Raw genomic sequence first — 20,529 nt, 5'->3', positions numbered from 1 at the left:
TCTGCCTAACCATCCGTTGCTCTTTTTTAGACATGCCTAAGATACTCTTGCTTGGAGATATTTTATTTATTTATTTATTTATTTATTTGATACATTTATATCCCGCCCTTCTCACCCCGAAGGGGACTCAGAGCGGCTTACAAATTAAATTTACATACAATATTATATTATTAGCATAGCACAATACTGGCAATCGGGGTAAAAATATCGGAAATAAATAAAATAAAATAAATATTATTAATAATAATATTACATGTAATATATAATTTATAATTAATATTATTATATTGTATTATTAGTATTATATTGTATTACAAAATAATATTATCTTTCTTCCTCGCTCCCTCTTTTATCGTCTGACTCAAGGACTGGGGGAATTCATGGTGTTTAGTAACGTTTTTGTTATATTTTCAGGGTATCCAAAAGGAACTGGAGCTAACCAAAACGAAAACAGCAAGGTATGGCTAAGAGGTATTGGTGTCGGATTTTGAACCCTGCCATTAAGTGGCAGGCAATGGCTAGTAAACCAGTAGTAATGGTTCTACTTTAACATCTCTGACATGATTTGAAATATGACTCAAGCACCCATGGCTTGAAAATATTACCCCCATAGAAAAATGCAAAAAGCAAAGCTACGTATATAGGATCATTTAACTACACTATTGTATATAATGAGAATTATATTGGAAATAACTGCACCCAGTCTCTGGAAAAATAAGACCTAGAGCATCTTCAGGAGCAAAAATTAATATAAGACACTGTCTTATTTTTGGGGAAACACAGTATTACTACCGTAGCCCTATTAACAAGAACGGTAATTCAAATGGCCATTTACAATTGAAAATCACCGAAATCTGTCTTTTGTTGTCACCTTTTTCTGCACCAGTGACATGGATGAACAAAACCAGCATTTCTCATCCAAGATTAAACATCTCGAGCTGGAGTTGTCCCACGTGAAATCCGAGCTGCTAAACTCACAGGGTTTGAAAACAAGCTGTGCCTCAGTGGATATGCTTCAGGAAAAGGTAACTCCAAGGAGAGACTCCAATTTAATGTCCTGTATTTTCGCTTACAGTTCTGATGTAGCATTTTACATCTGCTGTTACAATTTCTGGAATTGTGCACTAACCTAGCTATAAACATGTAATTGCAACACAGACTTCTATTTTGGAAGGGCTGTAATAATAATAATAATAATAATAAGAAGAAGAAGAAGAAGAAGAAGAAGAAGAAGATTGGTATTATAACATATTGAATTGTCCTTTTTGTAGGTAGATGCTCAGGTTACGGAATCGGTCAAATTCATTCTTTTTGGTCACCAAAAAGGAGATTTGCCAGAATCGCTGCTTCAGTGGCTGACATCCAAATTTGTGAGCAAGAGCGACTTGCGTGTTTTGTTGCAAGATTTGGAGTCGCGGATCCTCAGGAACATCACTCTGCACATGTCTGTCACAAACACCAAGTCGGCATCAGAGGTGGTCACGAGTGTCGTGAACGAAGCCGGGATTGCAGGCATCACAGAAGCGGTGAGCAACATTGGGGAAAAAAACGTTCACATTTGCAATCTAATTCTCTTGGATTAACTTGTAATAATGGATTTTGGGGGTGGGTAGAGATCAACAGTTGAAACACCAAAATAACAATAGCAGTACAATTAGTTTAAAGTACTTGAATTAAAACTTAGAGCCACAGGAACAATGCTTGACTAGTAACTATAAAACTTAATTAATTGATACCTCAATTAATGTAATTTTATTGGTATCTGTTTTTATTTTTATTTACCAATAGTTGCTGCATTTTCCACCCTCGACTTAAACTCGACTCAATAAGTTTCCCCAGTTTTTTGTGGTAAAATTAGGTGCTTCGATTTATATTTGGGTCGGCTTATACTCTAGTATATACGGCACTAAATAAATAGATAGATAAGATCATGATAACATTTACAAATAGGAGAATAAAAGTAAGCTTTTGTGAGAAAGGCTTCCTCGACGACATGCAGTTTCATTGATGCATTCACATGCAAAAGTCCAGGACTCAAGCTTCCCTGCGCTTACTTTCCTTCCTTCTGTGTTTGCAGCAAGCACGCCTGATTGTCAACAACGCGCTGAAGCTGTTCTCCCAAGACAAGACCGGCATGGTGGACTTCGCTTTGGAATCCGGGGGTAAGTAAATATTGAGGTGTGAGTAGGTGCTTAGCCTGCCCTAGATTGGGAAATGTGAGTAAATGGTTTTGTTTGTGTCTTTCTTTGAGGCGGCAGCGTTTTGAGCACCCGCTGTTCAGAGACCTACGAAACCAAAACAGCGCTGATCAGCCTCTTTGGGATCCCTCTGTGGTACTTCTCTCAGTCTCCTCGAGTCGTCATCCAGGTAATTAATTAAAATGCGGGCGATTTCGTGAAACACTTGCAGGCATCGAAATGCGTTTGTTAAAGTTGCTTCTGTATCGATATGGGATAATAACATGCTTCTTCAAGTTTAACTGGCACCCATGTAACCCTTTTAGATTTCCACCACTAATCTATGTCGATGGTTTGGGTAGCATGGAGATATATAAGCTTTAGGGAAGCATTAACAGCCCTTTAGGATTTGTTTTGTTGTCTGTGCCCGTATTCAGGGTTATATATATGGCTGGAGTTAGATTTTAAAAATGTTCCTGTTCTAAATTCAACTTCAGATCAAAACTACAGAGCCTATCTTGTTTGTAACTTGCGGACTGCCTGTATGTATATATGTATGTATGTATGTATGTATGTATGTAAGTATCCAAGAGAGCCAAAGAAGACCTTAAGATCATGAAGGGGGAGGGAGGTGTACCTAGATGCTGTTTTTATATTTTTATGTTTTAATATCTTAATGGTTTTAAATTGTATTTATATGTTGATTGTTTCTATTGATTTTTTTGTTATGTTTTATTTGCTTTGTATAATGTGGCATTGAATTTTTGCTTAGCTGTATCTTGTATGCCGCTCTGAGTCCCCTGCGGGGTGAGAAGAGCGGGATAGAAATGAAGTAAATAATAATAATAATAATAATAATAATAATAATAATAATAATAATAATAATATAATAATATATGTATTGTGTGTGTGTGTGTATGTGTATGTATGTGTGTGTATACTGTGTGTGTATATTATAATACAATAAATCCTCCTTACTGAGTGGCTCCTTCATCATTTTTCTTTCTTCCTCGAAGCCGGACATGTATCCCGGGAACTGCTGGGCCTTCAAAGGATCCCAGGGATACCTGGTTGTGCGCCTCTCTATGGTGATCCACCCGACCGCTTTCACCCTGGAACATATACCAAAAACACTTTCACCAACGGGCAATATTACGAGCGCTCCGAAGGATTTTTCAGTATACGTAAGTTCACCTTTGTCAAAATAAAACCAAAATAGGGTGGTGTGGGTTTGCTCTTGTTCAAGTGCAATTCTTTCCGGATTTCGAGTGGCGTCTGAAAGGCTTCTAATCTCACAGCAAATTACATAACGTGCCCCAAGTCGACCCGCTTCTGAACTCTTCGCTCTGGAAATATATTTGAGATCACTTTTTTTTTAAAGCCCAAATGAGTATCTTCATGTACCCAAACAGATAAAAACAAAAGAGGCTTGGACAAAACAAAAAACACCCAGGACAGATACATTTGTCTGTTTGTTTATATTTAGTATTTGACTAGAACTGGAAAGTCAAGATGTAATTGTCGATTAAAAGCTATTCTCAGACACAGTGTTTCAGCTCTTCTTAGTCTTGCGCCACAGTTGTCCTGAGGCTTTATTGTGGCCTTTGTGAAATCCTAGCATTAAATGGGCACTTCCTTTCTCTCTCTGAGCCTCTTCGGCAGTTGTATAACTTCTGTTTTCTGTACCAGGTTATTGTACATCTTTTTATTTATTTCATAATGGCAAAGCTAGTTTGAAATTAAAATCTTCCATGTAGGTTTTTGGCAAGAATTCTAAGGTGCTCAAAGATGTCTGAGTCCCTATGGAGAGAAAGGCGGTATTGAAATAAAATTAATAATAATAATAATAATAATTGTATTGGCAGGGTCTTGAAGATGAGTACCAAGAAGAAGGTGTGCTTCTGGGGCAGTATACATATGATCAAGATGGAGAGCCATTGCAAATGTTCCAAGTCACGGTATGTCCACACTCTTAGAAGATGTGGCTATTAAACTGTCTTGTCTTTGGCTTCTTTCTGTATCTTTGATTGACAAAATTTCTTGCAGTTTTTTTTTTTACATCTGTCTGAACTCTTTTTTTAGGAGGCTACAGAAAAAGCATTCCAAATAGTGGAGCTGAGGATATTTTCCAACTGGGGCCATTCAGAGTACACGTGCCTGTATCGGTTCAGAGTGCACGGGAGACCGGCCGAATGAACACTGCGACGCTTCCCGACGACCTTGCTGTACATATTTGTTTCTGTTTATATGTATATAAAGGGAAGGCCTGGGACGCTGGAATCCTTAGAAGGCGAGGGTCTGCCGTGTGCTGCGGATCCCGTCCTCCTCCTCGGTAAAGTAGAAGACTGCCAGCAAAAACTACATACCAAACCCAATGGTTATTTTGGCTTGGATGCTCAGCTTGTGACTGCCAGACAGGGAAGAACGTGCATGCGTCCACAGCTCATTCGCAAAAAGCCCAGTGAGCAAACTTGATAAATCATATCTATTTTATTACTTCAGGATATAAAGCTTTTAACACTTCTTTTGGGGAGCAGCTAGAAATCTGTTATTTGGGTGTTTTTTTATATATAAGGAGGCTCACCTTTTCACTTGTCTTATAATGAAACGGAGACAATCTCATTATAGGCATGTGGTTATGCAGTTATTTCTCGAGTTATTTTGGTGAGGTTCCCTTGGATTTTCCAGCACACGTGCTTTTTTTGAAGTAACAGAAACTGTTTTGCACCAGTGGTGTGATGCATTTTCCCTGTAGATCAGGCCTGGGCAAACTTGGGCCCTCCCTCCGGGTGTTTTGGACTTCAGCTCCCACCATTCCTAACAGCCCCAGGCCCCTTCCTTTGCCCCCTTATTGTTTCTTCTTTTGCACCAAATAGCCTGTTGTTGAATTAGCAAACCTCTTGCCACCGCTTTTCCTGCATCCCAAACTGTCTTTTCCGCTATGCCCTCCTTACTATTCTCTTTAAATGTAACCTAATCTTTTCTTTAATGTTTTTGGTCTTTTAATATATAACCGTTTGGTCTCCAAGGCTTTCTTTCTCAAAGTCCCCCTTGTAAATTGTAACGGCGTCGGATTATGGTCTGCAAACACTCTGGGAAGGAATTCCACCTTCTCCGTTTTGATTCTGGGGAAAATAGTATGAATTTTTTACCTCCCTTCTATCTGGCTTTGTATACTCCATAGGGGGAAAAGGAAAAGCCCTGAGGCTGTTAGGAATGGTGGGAGCTGAAGTAAAAAAGAAAACACCTGGAGGGAAGACCAACATTTGACCAGTCCTGATCCTTTAGATCTTACATACGTTTATACTTTAGGAGGTGAAAGTTACATTCGTAGAAGGAGAGGAGGCTTGAGTGAGAAGTGAAAGCGAAGTGTTTGCAGGAATAGATCCTGTAGGATGGGATGGAAGAGGGAGGTAGATAGAAATGGAGCCAGGCTTAGGAGAGGGAGCCAGAAATGCCAGCACTTGGGATAAGATATTTTATTTATTTACATCATTTTTACGCTGCCTTTCTCCCCGAGGGGACTCAAGGCTGTTGATAATATGCAACCCCACCAGGAAACATCTGCCTGAAGCTTATTCGCATATATTGCGTTTACTTTGTGCAAGCCCTGATGCAGACCCTGCCATTGCTGCTGCTCTTATGGACCTCTGACCATGTGCAAAACTCAGGGGCGTGAGTGTCATATCAGTTCTCCAAAAAATGCCATCCGTTGTGCGTTCAAAAGACACACATTTACAAACCTGGGATACGAATGTCAGGGTCGCGGCTGGAATTTTCCTAAATCTTTTTGCAAAATGTGGGATTCCTTGGACACTAACTCCGGTCCCATCCCTGCATCGCCTCCTTCGAAGACTAAATTCCTTTGAAAGTTGATACCTGAGCGTTTCCACCTTCTGTCCTGCTTTGGGGAAGGAAGCGTCGACTTTAGATATTGTTTGTTTGCGTTTTGGGAAATAATATAAGGTGGTGCTGACTGTTTTCTTTTATTTTTTGGAACAGAGTTGATATATGTTGCACAAGAGTCCTCAAATATTTATAATAGAGTTTTATTTCTAGGAGGTCGTTTCTCCGCCTGCGTTCAGGTAGAAACAGAACTAATGGCCTTTTGATAAGAGCTTGCTAAAAACAAAAAAAACCTGTACAGGTGTTTCATAAACTAAAGATTAAATATATATAAATCAGAAAGGTCCTGTATAGATACTCAAACTAAAGGGGAGCTAAAGGGCGGGGGATTTTTTTTCTTTTTGCAGAACACTAACTTATTTTTAAAGAAGCGAGATAGGACTTTGTGCAATGTATTTTTGTAAATGCTTTTTCAGGATCTTTGTCTCCGGTGTCCTTTCGCTGCCTCCAAACTGATAATAAGAAGCTATTAAAAAAGGTTTAAGAGTTTTAATTTTTTTCAAAAAGTGCATGTAATATTTGGAACTAAGTAATAAAAGTTTCTTTTTTTGGTATGGATGCTTTTCTTTTTTTCATGTCAGGGGCGACTTGAGAATATACTGTGAGAGAATTGGCCATCTGCAGAGACGTTGCCTGGGGGGATGCTCGAATGTGTTAGCTAGGAGGCTCCCCTCATGTACCTGCAAGCTGGAGCTGACAGATGGGAGCTCACCTGACTTGAGAATATACTGCAAGTGTCTTGTGGTGTGGGAGAATTGGCTGTCTACAGAGATGTTTCCCAGGATGTGTTGTCGTCCTGCTGGGAGGTTTATCTTATGTCCTCGCAAGCTAGTGCTGACAGATGGGAGCTCACACAACTTGAGAACATACCGCAAGTGGCTCGTGGTGTGGGAGAATTGGCCGTCTACAGAGATGTTGCCCAGGGGACATTGCCTTGGATGTGTTGTCGTCCTGCTGGGAGGTTTATCTTATGTCCTCGCATGCTAGAGCTGACAGATGGGAGCTCACCCAGCTTGAGAACATACTGCAAGTCACTTCTGGTGTGAGGGAATTGGCCATCTACAGAGACTTTGCCCGGAGGACATTGCCTGGATGTGTTACCATGCTGCTGGGAGGCTTCTCTCATGTCCCTGCAAGCTAGAGCTGACAGACGTGAGCTCACCCCATCCTGTGGATCTGAACCAGCAGCCTTCAGGTCAGCAGTCCCACATTCTTTGCTGGTCGTGGGTGGAGTGCAGAGTGCCCATTAATTGCAGGTGAACTGTACATCCCAGTGCCTATAATTCCAAAATGCCCGGGCCAATTCCCCTCAAACCCCACCCGGGTTCACATGTGGGCATGCTGGGTCCAGATCCATCCTGGTTGGGCTCACAGGTGTGGGTGAACTACAACGCCTCTCAATCCTCCAGTATTTTGTTTTGGTCCAGCACAAGCCCCGCCCTCCCTCGCAGTTATTGGGCCAAGCTTGGCCCCGCCCTCTTCTTTCCCCGCCCACTCCTATCCCTGTTGCTAGGAGACGGAGAGGCGCGGTTTCGCCCCGCCCGCCCTGCTGTCACGTGAGCGAGGCGCGTCACAAACGCTCCTCCCCTTTCCGTAGAGCGCCGAGGCTCTATTGTCCCTCGCCGGCCCCCGTCGCCCTTCCTCCCCTTCCATTCCCTGCCTTGGGCGGAGCCGACGGAAGCCTTCCAGGGTCAATTTCCTCCTCGGTGGCGTTCCTCCGTCATGGCGGCGGAGCAAGAGGCCTCGAAGGACGGCGGCGGAGGCGGCGGCACCAGCGGCGGCGGCGGCAGCAACCGGAACCGGGGCGGCGTCCAGCGCGTGGAGGGGAAGCTCCGCGCCAGCGTCGAGAAGGGAGACTACTACGAGGCGCACCAGATGTACCGCACCCTCTTCTTCCGGTAGGGGGCGCTCCCTTCACGGCCGCTTCCCAGGCCTTCACAGCGCCGCGCGCCGATTGGACGGGCGGGCTGCCCTTCACGCAGGCAGGCCTTCTGATTGGTCGGGAGCAGAGGCGGGCCTGGAAATGGGCCAGCTTGGGCCTTCCCCTGGAGGCGTTTTGGACTCCAACTCCCAGCATTCCTCACGGCCTCGGGCCCCTTCCTTTCCCCCCTCAGCCGCTTGAGGAAAGGGCCCGAGGCCCTGAGGAATGCTGGGAGTTGGAGTCCAAAACGCCTGGAGTAGGCCCATCTCACCCAGTTCAAAGCCTTCAGAAACTGGATTACATGGCTGTGTGGATCCAGCCTGACGCTCCATCTACACTGCCGTATAAACCCCATATAATCCAGGTCTGCCTTGGAACCGGATTATATGAATGTACAGTATTTGTTTGTTTATTTAATACATTTATATCACGCCCTTCTCACCCCGAAGGGGACTCAGAGCGGCTTACAAATTAAATTTAATATATACATACATATATTATTAGCATAGCACAATACTGGCAATAAATTACCATATTGTACTATATCTATATATTGTAATATTATTAACAATATTGCATGTAATATATAATATATAATTAATGTTATTATTGTATATTTTATTGTATTATTAGTATTATGTATTATGGCAGTGTAGACTCGTAATCCAGTTCAAAGTAGATAATGTGGGTTATCTCTCTCATAATCAGGTTTGTGTGGCAGTGTAGATCCAACCTGGGTTTCTTTTCCTTGATTTTTTTATTCAATTATTTAATGTTGTGAGGCACATTGGGTCTCAATCAAAAGATAAAAGTAGATTATTATTGGGTGTGAGTTTTCTATGCTGTCTGGCCATGTTCCAGAAGCATTCTCTCCTGACATTTCACCCCCATCTATGACAGGCTGTGAGGACCACTGATGATCGGGGGGGGGGGGGGGGGGGCTTTTTTATTATTTATTTATTTCCAAAATTTATATCCCGCCCTTCTCACCTGAAGGGACTCAGGGCGGCTTACAACGCTGGCACAATTAATTGCCTATACAAAATCAATCAACAATACATAAAATCAGTTAAAAACTATTAAATACAGTATAAAATTACAGTATATAAATTTTAAAAATACGTATGCTCAGATCCGTTCGTCCGAAAATCTCGTGCTTTCTCCATAAGTCTGTCTGTATCATCTTTATCGTTTATTCATTAAAAGCCTGGGCACATAGCCATGTTTTTAGGGCTCTTCTAAAGCCCAAAAGAGTTGGAACTTGTCTAATATCTCTGGGGAGGGTGTTCCACAGCCACTTTGTTATCCGTTGTATTTCATCCTGAATGAATTGTGAGACTTGAGGCGTTCAGGATTGTTTTGTTTTTGTCGCAACAGACTCAGCATGGTTGCCTCCTTCAGTTGAATTCCTGAACAGCTTCCCTCGTTACATCACCTGGTGCAAACAGTAACAGATTTATATAAATTGTCATACAACTAACAAGATAATGCAGGCTGCTAAAATAAAGCGCTGTATAGAAAGGTTTACTTCGTGTCTGTGAATCAGACCAATCCAAGAGGCCAGTGTGTTGTAATAGCGAGCACTTTGTGATTGGGATGGCGTTAGTGCACCTCCATAGAAAGTCCCACTTGCACGCTCTTTTGTAATCTGCATTAAACTTAGAACAGTCAATAAGATGCGCATGGCTGACCTTAAAGATCATACTTGTCTGCAGTGGAAGAGGCAGTCTCTTTAAGTAGAATTTAAGCCACATCACTAGCCCTTGCCTGCTTGCTTCGGGTCAGTTAGGGATAACAACCACATTCTTATGAGCCTCAAATCTGGGAGCAAATTCACTCTAACCTGGGGGTGTTCAAGATCTGTGTTAGAGAGCAAGCAGTCCTTGGTCTGTGGACACTCAGCATCTTTCAATACGTACCCAGTGTCTGGAAAACAGCAGAAATTGAGGTTATACTATTTAGTGGTGGAGAATAGTTAGGGGCAATTTATCCCAAACCTATTGATCTATAGCAGAGGTCCCCACACTAAGGCCAGCAGGCCAGATGTGGCTCTCCAAGGTCCTTTCTCTGGCCTCGGCTCTAAACTGGAGTTGCGAGCTATTCTGCTGAAACCCCTTTTCCTTTGGAATCAATGGTATGGATGGAGCTAGCACCACTTTCTTGCTCTCTCAGAAGTGTTCTGTTTTGTGTGAAAATTGATGTGTTGTCATGCTCTCTACTTCTGCTTAGTAACTGCCTAGGCACCAAAAAGGCCCTGCTCCCTTTATCAGATGTCATTTGTGCTTTAAGACTACGTAAACAAGTAGGAAGAATATAACTCCGCCCTTTGCGAGGGTGCCAACTACACCAGGTCTGGTTGTTCATTAGGGTGACCTTGCACTATCATTAAATGCATTAAAACAGCTTTTAGTCTACTGTTTGTTCTATCCATTTGATATCAGAGTCTGATCTCTTCTCTCAGGGTTCAGAGGTATGTAAACATGCTTAAAACGAATTTTCGGATTTTGTGCAGGATTACTTTCTATAGATTTTGTTCATTTACTAAGCTATGCCTTTGTGCCATGAGTCTTTCAGGTCCAAAGATTAAATTTGTTTGCACCACAAACCATTCAGGCTCTTGAAAGTCTGTCTCATCATGCTACATTCTGCTTATCTTTCACTCTGCTTTTGTGTTTTTGTTTGAAAATCACAGGTACATGTCACAAGGGAAACATGCGGAAGCGAGAGAGCTCATGTATTCGGGGGCCCTGTTGTTCTTCAGTCACAATCAAGTAAGATCTGTTTTAAAACCGCATAAAGGTTATATTGTTAGTATTATTTGATACACAACAAGATTAGTGCACCGCAAATAAGATCCCTATGCTCCCAGAATTTCAAGACAGCAATGCATTCATACAGTCTGAAATAAAAGTGGTCATATAGTTTGAAGGAGGTAATCAAACAATATACTAACAGTGCAAGACGATGTTGTGTTTTTTCCAAAATGCCACTTCCCTCCCTCTTTAACATTTGTAATTTTCTTGCTTCGTTGTGTGTATTCATCGTTTTTTTTCCCCCTGTGTTTTCTAGCAAAACAGCGCTGCGGATCTGTCCATGCTAGTTCTAGAGTCCCTGGAGAAATCAGATGCAAAAGTTACAGATGAGCTGCTAGGTGAGACATCCCACTACATTTCCTCTGTCGTTCTTTGCCTAGAATTCTGGACTCTCGGCAGTCTGGTTGGCAAGATTTATGGCAGCTTGGTGACTAACCTGCTGTGCTAAATGTCAATGCATTACAACAGTCATCAACCCCACCTATGAATGGCCACACACACCCTAGCCTTGATCTAATGAAAGTCTCATACGTGTGTGTGTGTGTGTGTGTGTGTGTGTGTGTGTGTGTGTGTGTGTAAACTTTATTTATATACCACCCTATCTCCTCAAGGGACTCATATAATTAATTACACATTTGGAATATATATATATATATATATATATATATATATATATATACATATATATATATATATTCCTGGTTTGAAAGTGTGATTTCCTGCTTAATTGTGTGGTACTTACTTTGAAAGGCGTTATCATGCTCCAGAAACCTTGTTTTTGTGTCTGCTATTCTTAACCTTTCAGTGTGTCATTTTTAATTTTTTGTGCAGATCGCAAAACCAAAGGGTTTTTTTGCAGTTTAATAAACTTACCCCACGTTTTTCTGATAGAACCAAATGGGAAATGAAATTGATATTTTATTATAACGAGTATGTTATTGTCATTTTATACTTTTGATTATTGAGTGAAGTGGTTGTGGTATTGAGCATGTTTTAATCGTTTTTAAATTGTTGTTGTTTTATGCTTTTTCTTGATGTATTTATTGCTGTGTTTGGATTTGTTTTTACTGTTGTATTTTTATATTGTTTGGGCATGGTCTCTTTGTAAGCCACCTTGAGTCCCCTTGAGGAGATGGGGCGGGATATAAGAATAAATTGTTGTCGTTGTTGTTGTTGTATTGAATGCTTGCCGTTTATATGTGCGTTAACCACCCTGAGTCTCTCTGGGGAGAGAGGGCGGTCTAGAAACAAAGTTTTATTATTTTTATTATTGTTGATAATCCAGGAACAAAAATCGTGTTACATAGTGTCATGTAATCTTTACAGTACTTTACAGTTGTTAATGTATTCATGTTTGCACTTGTGGTGAGGCACTGAATGTTTTTTGTTTGTTGGAATCCACTCTGAGTCCTCTTGGTGAGATAGGGCAGAATACAAATAAAGCATTATTATTATTATTATTATTATTATTATTATTATTATTATTGCTGGTATATTTGGAACAAAAAGGCTGCTGTTGGTTGTGAGCGTGGGCGTTGCTGATGAGTGTCGCCTGTTGTGGTTGCTTCTAGAGAACCTGGCGAAAGTGTTCAGCCTGATGGATCAGAATTCACCGGAAAGGGTGGCCTTTGTGTCCAGGGCGCTGAAGTGGTCCAGTGGTGGGTCGGGAAAACTCGGTCACCCAAAATTGCACCAGTTGCTAGCCATCACGTTGTGGAAAGGTAGGAAAACTTGGCATTAAATGGTTATTGAATCGTGTGGATTACTGGAGAAAGTGAAAAGTCTTAAGTGGGCCTGTGCAAAGGCGACTAAGTGTGCCTAAAATAGCTCCTTGGAGTCTTGCCTGCATCGTCTAAATCTCTTTATTTGACTCTCTTTTTTCTTGGAAAGGCTTGACACAGAGTAGAACAAAAGGTGCAGAAAGTGGGTTTAAGTGGAGTCGTTTTTACACCCTGCCCCCAGTGCAAGAGGTTACGACACTTGGATTAGCGTGGGTTCGGTGCCTGCCTTTTATTTTTAAATCCAGGATGGAACACATCAGAAATAAATTAGAAATTTGGCAGCAGCCGCTGCATCTCTATGCGAGGGATTTGTTTTTAGGTGTCTGAGCCACGTTGCCCTTGCCGTGAACCCCGTCCAAGGGACCTGTTACAACATAAGAGCAGTTTCGGTGTATCCGTCTTTGGATATCACTCAGATATGAAATGCACCATATAACAAAATTTAAGGCATATTCAGACTACCCTTGAAGTATAGTTTAATAACATGCAAATGTGAGTAGATCCTTGGAATATTTTTTGCAAAGCGATCTCTCCCTAACGGATGCAAGGACTGTTCTAATACTTGTACTTTGAGCAAGAAGCATCACTGATTGATTTGGGTTTTTCTAAAACTTCTTTTCCAGAGCAAAACTACTGTGAATCTCGGTATCACTTCTTGCACTCGACAGATGGCGAGGGCTGTGCAAACATGCTGGTGGAATATTCCTCGTCCCGGGGCTATCGCAGCGAGGTGGACATGTTTGTGGCCCAAGCGGTGTTACAGTAGGTTTTCTGCTCTTAATTCGTTCATCTCGGCCTTCTCTCTGAGAGAAAAAGGGGGGGGGGTATAAATAATAATATTTTTATTATTGTCGAAGGCTTTCATGGCCAGAATCACTGGGTTACTGTGAGTTTTCCAGGTTATACTGTGCTATATTATGCTGTACTAATAATATAATATATTGTATATAAATACAATATTGATAATAATATTGTAATGTAATACAATATAATAATAATACACTATTATAATTGTATATTCCATGTAATATTACTAATAATATTGCAGTATAGTGGTATAGTACAATATAATAATATATAATACTAATACTATGCTATACTGCTAATATAATATATTATATAATATTGATAATATAATGTAATAAGGTAAAGGTAAAGGTTTTCCCCTGACGTTAAGTCCAGTCATGTCTGACTCTGGGGGTTGGTGCTCATCTCCATTTCTAAGCCGAAGAGCCGGTGTTGTCCGTAGACACCTCCAAGGTCATGTGGCCGGCATGACTGCATGGAGCGCCATTATAATGTAATACAATATAATAATAACACACTATTATAATTGTATATTACATGTAATATTACTAATAATGTTGCAGTATAGTGGTATGGTACAATATAGTAATATATAATGTTTATATTGTGATATACTAATGATATAATATATTGTATATACATATAATATTGATAATATGTAATACACTATTATAATTGTATATTACATATAATATTGCAGTATAGTGGTATAGTACAATATAGTAATATATAATGCTTATATTGTAATATACTAATGATATAATATATTGTATGTATATATAATGCTATGCTAATAATATAATATATTGTCTCGTACATATGACTTGTAAGCCTCTCTGAGTCCCCTTTGGGGTGAGAAGGGTGGGATATAAATGTTGCAAATAAATAAATAAACAAACTTAAGTTTAGGAAACCGCCCTAGAAGTGACCGTGTTTAAATCCTACTCCCAGAAGAGCCTGTAACTTTCAGAATTCTTCCCCCCCCCCCCTTTTTTTTTTTCTTTTTTTGCAGATTCCTCTGCTTGAAAAACAAGACCAGCGCTTTAGTGGTCTTCACCACGTACACGCAGAAGCACCCTTCCATCGAGAGGGGCCCGCCCTTCGTGCAGCCCTTGCTCAACTTCATTTGGTTCCTGCTGCTGGCAGTTGACGGGTACGGCTTGGTTTTCATTGTGCAGCACAGCTCTTTTCCCCCCTGGTTTTCAGCCTGGTTTGACATTGTGTGTCGCTTCTGTTTTAGAGGAAAGTTAACAGTATTTACAGTATTGTGTGAACAATACCAACCTTCCTTGAAGAGGGACCCCATGTATAACGAAGTAAGTTATCCTTAAACGGGTGGAATACCACTTTTATTTCTCTGTGCTTGCCCTTTTTTTTTTGTTGGTTTCAATGTCCGATCTGCAATGCAATGTCCTATCCGTGTGTCTCGGGGCGGCTCACAAAACAGTAAAGCAATAACAGCAAAATTTGAAGTTATGCGAGTTATGCAAAATAGTTGTGTCCTAGGAGGCGTCTACGGACAATTATTTATTTATTTGCAACATTTATATCCCGCCCTTCTCACCCCGAAGGGGACTCAGGGCAGTTTACAAGTATATATACATACAATATATTATATTATATGACTATATTCCGATATTATTAGTAATATTGCATGTAATATAAATATACAATTATGATAGTGAATTATAATTATTATTACATTGTATTACATCATAATATTAATTATTAATATATGTATATACAATATATTATAATATTAGACAACACTGGCTCTTCAGCTTAGAAATGCAGATGAGCACCAACCCCAAAATCTGACACAACTAGGCTTAATGTCAGGGGAAAACCTTTACCTTTACCTAAGGGTTCTTATTTATTTATTTACAACATTTCTATCCCGCCCTTCTCACCCGAGGGGACTCAGGGCAGCTTACAACAACTGGCAAAATTAAATGCCAAACAGATCAATACAAACAGCAACATATTTAAAACCATTAACAATAATCCATAAAATACATTAGTCAAGCTTAAAACATATGCTGTATATACTTGAGTATAAGCCTAGTTTTTCAGCCCTTTTTTAGGACTGAAAAAAAATCTCTTCGGCTTATACTCAGGTGAGGGTCTTGGTGGGCTTATATTCAGGTCAGCTTATACTCAAGTATATATGGTATATTTATTATTTTTCTCTATTATTATTGGTATTGTTATATTTATTGTTTTACTCTATTAATTATTATTACATTTATTATTTTGCTCTATTTATTATTATATTATTATTTTACTGCATTTATTATTATTACATTTATTATTTCTATTATTAAAAGGATACATAAGCACATTTACATTGAAGAAGATGAAAATAATGATTTAATCAGAGTTGAACAATCTTATCTTAAATTACAGTTTGATGCACAGATTCAAAAACATTTAAACTACTGATGCCTCAATTAATGTAATTTTATTGGTATCTCGGCTTATACTGGAGTCAATGTTTTCCCAGTTTTTTTGTGGTAAAATTAGGTGCCTCGGCTTATATTTGGGTTGGTTTATACTCGAGTATATATGGTAGTTACTTAATACCATTCTTTGCTCCAACTGTGTTGCTATGGGTTTAATGTTTTCTTGAAAAAAAATATGCCAAGATGCACAAGGGTTGAAGATACCATAAAATCAAACCCACAAAACTGGAACGGTGACTGTATTCCCCATTAGGAAGATGGAGATTGGGATAGGTGTCTGTGCAAACGACAATGCTTTCGTGTGATTTCAAAACTGAAGCCTTTTGTCTTCTTTTAGTATCTAGACAGAATAGGACAGCTCTTCTTTGGTGTTCCACCCAAACAAACCTCATCCTATGGAGGACTACTAGGTGAGTTAATGCTATAAAGGAGCAACGTGATTTATTTATCGTGTCTGAAGCAAATTGAGAATACAGTTACAATGTATAGAAAAACCACAAAGTTAAAAGCTTGGCATGATACTAAATGTCCTTTCACCAGAAGCTGGCCTCTGGTGTTGCTGTGAGAAGGTCCTCCGTGGTGCATGTGGCAGGGCTCGGGCTGCATTGTAGTCGGTGGTCTGTGGTTTGCTCTTCTCCACACTCACATGTTGTGGACTTCACTTTGTGGCCCCATTTCTTTTTTCTTTTTTTAATATATATAATATATTAATTTTATTTACATACATTAATAACTTACAGTGAAACAGAACACAAAACAGTGAACATTTTACAAACAACAACCCCACCACTAAGGCCTGAACAAGTATCATTTCATTTACCATAAAATTTTATAATTCAACCATTAAACCAATGTCATATCCAAAATTCCTGACCAACAGGGTTATATTGTTTTCCTTTTTCACTTTTTCACTTCATATTTAATGAAAACTGACCAGTATAAATCAAAATCAGATCTATTAATTTCTCGCCTGAACACCCTCATTTCCATTGATAATTTATCATTTAGAGCTACATCCCATACCTCCCATACCATGCTTCCAGTGTGAATTGGTTACTACCTTCCAGTTCCTTGCAATTATAAGTCTCGCCGCTGTGAGTAAAATAATCACCAATTCTTTCTTTTCCATTTCTAAATTCAACTTTGTGGCATCCATTAATAATGCTAACCTCGCATCCGGAGTGATGTTTAAACCTATAATGTTACTGGTTTCTATAAATATGTTATTCCAAAAACTCTTCACCTGGGGGCATTCCCACCATAAATGAAAACATGTCCCTTTGTGCATGCCACATCTCCAACAGAGGTTACTTTGTTTCTTATCCATCTGGTGTAGCTTAACCGGTGTGGTATACCATCTCCATATGACTCTGCATCTCGTGGTGCCAGAGCCCAGTCTGTTCAGTGCCTTCCAAGTCGCCCAGTCTTCTGTGTGCCCAGGAAGGAGTCTCTCATCCAATCTCTGCCACTGCTTGAGGTTTTGGGTTTTGGCCTGCCACTTTTGGACTCCCGCTTGCTGAGGTGTTCTTGCAAGTACCTCTGTAGAGCTTTGGAAGCTATTTCTTGATCTAAGGCGTTGGCTTGCTTGATGATATCCAAACAGGGGATGGGCCGGAGATGTCAATGATAGGATGCATCCACCATGGCACGTAGTATTGCCAACATCACCTTTAACACCGGCCACTATGCAGTAGTCTTCTCTGACTTTCCCCATCTCTCCTCTCTCCTTCTGTCTCAGGCAATCTTTTAAACAGCTTGATGGTGGCTGGCGAAGAAGAGGACGTGGAAGACGGGCAAGAAGACAGCAGTCCCATTGAGCTGGATTGATCTCCTCCAGAGCTGCTTGGAAACCCGGCCATGTGCTCCATCACTCAAGCAAAGAAACAAAACAAAACAAAGACGGTTTTGAGAACAAGTCCTGCAATTCTTTCTCAACAGGTCAAAGGGCTCCTCTGTTCAGTTTAAAAGGAGAGGTTGCTGAGATGTTGATGATGTTTTGGTCTATATTATTTATGTAAAAAAAAACAACAACAACAGGCAATGGGATAGCCAAGAGAACTGACTGGGTGTGATCATTGGTGGACCTCTGGCAGGGCTGGATGGTTGACGGACGGAGGAGGAGGAGGAGGCCCGTTCTCGGCAATTCCCTCTTCTCACAATCGCACTCAATAAAGCCGAAGCAGGCATGTGTTGCTACCTATTTTAAACCACAGTTTTGTTTCAGCAAACTAATCAATGTAAGCGCTTTTATGGGTCACGTAGGGTTATCTTGAAAAGGGGAGGGGGGTGTAATGGCTTTTAAAAGGGGGCAGTTCGTAGACCCAGTGCCAAAATAAAATGAGATGAGCCAAAGAAGATAAAATGCAAAATTAGGAAACTGTACAAAAAGAATCAAATTAATTTCTGTGTAGGAGAAAGCGATAACATTTGGGCAAAGCAGAAAAAAATATGTATTGTGTGGGCTCTGGATCAGCCTTATGCTTTGTCCACTGCAAAATGTGTAACACTAGAGCAGGCATGAGCAAACTTCGGCCCTCCAGGTGTGTTGGACTTCAACTCCTACAAGTGGGCCGGGCTTTAGCACAGCAGGTTAATCTCCCACAACAATAGATCACTGCCGACCAGAAGGTTGGCAACTTCAAAGCCCAAGTCGGATTGAGCACCCGACTGCCAAGAGCCTAGCTTACTGTCCACCTAAGCAGTTTGAAAACAGCCGAGCTGTGAGTAGAGAAATTAGACACCGCTTAAAGCAGGGAGGTGTTTTAGGACACCATAAAAATGCCGGCGATCAAAGAACAAGGAGGGAAAATCCTGCAGTCCAAAGGGCTTGTTGTCATAGCGGATAGAGTGGCCGGAATCGAGCATAACCCCCAGGCGCCAAAGTTGGAAAAATGTCGAAATATCTATGTCTGCCCTGTATGTCTAAAAAACTGCACTGAATGTTTGCCGTGTACGTCTGCATTGTGATCCGCCTCGAGTGCCCTCCTGGGTGAGAAGAGCGGAATATAACGTACATACTCGCGTATAAGCTGAGTTTTTCAGCCTTTTCTAAAGGCTGAGAAAGCCCACTCAGCTTATACTAGAGTTGGCTTATACTCAAGTATATTGATAATCAGAGTTGGATACTCTTGTCTTATTAAAGTCTTATTATTATCTTAAATTACAAGTTTATGTAAATATTTGAAAACATTTGACCTATTGATGCCTCAATTAGTGTAAAATAATAATAATTTATTTATATCCCACTCTATCTCCTCAAGGGACTCAGGGCGGTTTCCAACATAACAAAAAACCAACAACTTAAAACCATACGATAACTAAACATAATACAATAATGAATATAAGTGCACAGGACATACAAATCGGTTTTAATTTTATGGGTATCTGTTTTTGTTTTTATTTACTAGTACAGTAGAGTCTCACTTATCCAACATAAACGGGCCGGCAGAATGTTGGATAATAAGGAGGAATTAAGGAAAAGCCTATTAAACATCAAATTAGGTTATGATTTTATAAATGAGGCACCAAAACATCATGTTAGACAACAAATTTGGCAGAAAAAGTAGTTCAATACGCAGTAATGCTATGTAGTAATTACTGTATTTACGAATTTAGCACCAAAATATCATGATGTATTGAAAACATTGACTACAAAAATGAGTTGGATAATCCAGAACGTTGGATAAGTTAGTGTTGGATAAGTGAGACTCTACTGTAGTTGCTGCATTTTCCACCCTCGGCTTAAACTTGAGTCAATATATTTTCCCAGTTTTTGTTGGGTTTTTTTTGTGGTAAAAGTAGGTGCCTCGGCTTTCATTCGGGTCGGCTTATACTCGAGTATAGACGGTAAATTTTGTAAATAAACAGTTCCTAACAGCCTTGGGCCCTTTCCTTTTCCCACTCATGCCTGAGGCTGTTAGGGACGGTGGGAGTTGGAGTCCAAAACGCCCGGAGGGCCGAAGTTTGCCCATGGCTGGCCTGGAGTGGGTGATAGGAGTGGATCCCTTGGAACAAGGCTGCGTCCACACTTAGTCCAGTGATGTCGTATGTCTCTGTGCTGTGGATAAAACACCTCTCTCTCTCCGTACCGGGCAAAAACAAAGACCCTTTCGGCCACAAACACAGCATGCTAATATTTGCAACAGGGCGATCCTTTAAAGGAGGGGATGCTGCAGACCCCTCGGTTCTTTCTCACTTGGTATTTATTTTTACGGGATTTATTCGTTTTAACGCTTTATGTACAAAAAGAAGATGAACAAAATGAGGAGTGACTGCTGCCATCCGTGTGCTAGGCTTAACCGAATTCCCCATCCCGTCTCCATTAATGCACAAGGCCAGATGCGTTTAGCCGCCTGATTCGAGGAAGAAATGGGAGAAACGCTTTTATTTTTTCACTTTTGAAAAACAAAAAGGCTTAGATTAATACACGGCGATCATGCATGAGCGGGGCCGGGGGGGGGGGGGGGGGGTAAGACATTTTTATTTACTGTTAAAAAAAAACTGAAAAGGATGGATTTGTGTTTAATTGTTCACGATTAAATAAATACTTTCTACCGGGATCTCTCTCGCACGTTACCTCTTGAGCCTGGCGTTCAGTCGCCTATATTGGAAATAAATAAATGCTTCAGGCTCCCCATGAGAGTGTTAAGACTTTGCAGAGTT

The 20,529-nt window shown here is 40.6% G+C and overlaps 2 protein-coding genes across 13 annotated transcripts in view; both read left to right on the top strand.

The window, feature by feature from the left end:
* sun1 (Sad1 and UNC84 domain containing 1) overlaps window positions 1–6,637 on the top strand; it is a 29,536-nt gene extending 22,899 nt beyond the window's left edge. For all 12 annotated transcript variants that reach the window (XM_062964341.1, XM_062964337.1, XM_062964339.1 and 9 more), the window contains 8 exons: window positions 415–458; window positions 887–1,025; window positions 1,272–1,526; window positions 2,078–2,162; window positions 2,252–2,367; window positions 3,194–3,361; window positions 4,043–4,135; window positions 4,260–6,637. In XM_062964341.1, the coding sequence (XP_062820411.1) occupies window positions 415–458; window positions 887–1,025; window positions 1,272–1,526; window positions 2,078–2,162; window positions 2,252–2,367; window positions 3,194–3,361; window positions 4,043–4,135; window positions 4,260–4,373 (1,014 nt within the window). In that variant the 3' untranslated portion in view covers window positions 4,374–6,637. The remainder of the gene's footprint in view (window positions 1–414; window positions 459–886; window positions 1,026–1,271; window positions 1,527–2,077; window positions 2,163–2,251; window positions 2,368–3,193; window positions 3,362–4,042; window positions 4,136–4,259) is intronic.
* Window positions 6,638–7,683: 1,046 nt separating this feature from the next.
* On the top strand, window positions 7,684–18,079 carry get4 (guided entry of tail-anchored proteins factor 4). Its single transcript, XM_062964347.1, has 9 exons — window positions 7,684–7,981; window positions 10,697–10,775; window positions 11,074–11,155; window positions 12,389–12,538; window positions 13,222–13,360; window positions 14,418–14,558; window positions 14,646–14,721; window positions 16,205–16,277; window positions 17,606–18,079. Exons 1-9 carry the CDS (start codon window positions 7,806–7,808, stop codon window positions 17,692–17,694), a joined length of 1,005 nt encoding a protein of 334 aa, XP_062820417.1. The 5' UTR covers window positions 7,684–7,805; the 3' UTR covers window positions 17,695–18,079.
* The last annotated feature ends 2,450 nt before the right edge of the window (window positions 18,080–20,529 follow it).

This window comes from Anolis carolinensis, unplaced genomic scaffold (assembly GCF_035594765.1).
Source record: "Anolis carolinensis isolate JA03-04 unplaced genomic scaffold, rAnoCar3.1.pri scaffold_13, whole genome shotgun sequence".
Taxonomy (NCBI): domain Eukaryota; kingdom Metazoa; phylum Chordata; class Lepidosauria; order Squamata; family Dactyloidae; genus Anolis; species Anolis carolinensis.
The sequence above is the reverse complement of the archived record's forward strand: the minus strand, read 5'-3'. Positions and strand labels throughout refer to the sequence as shown.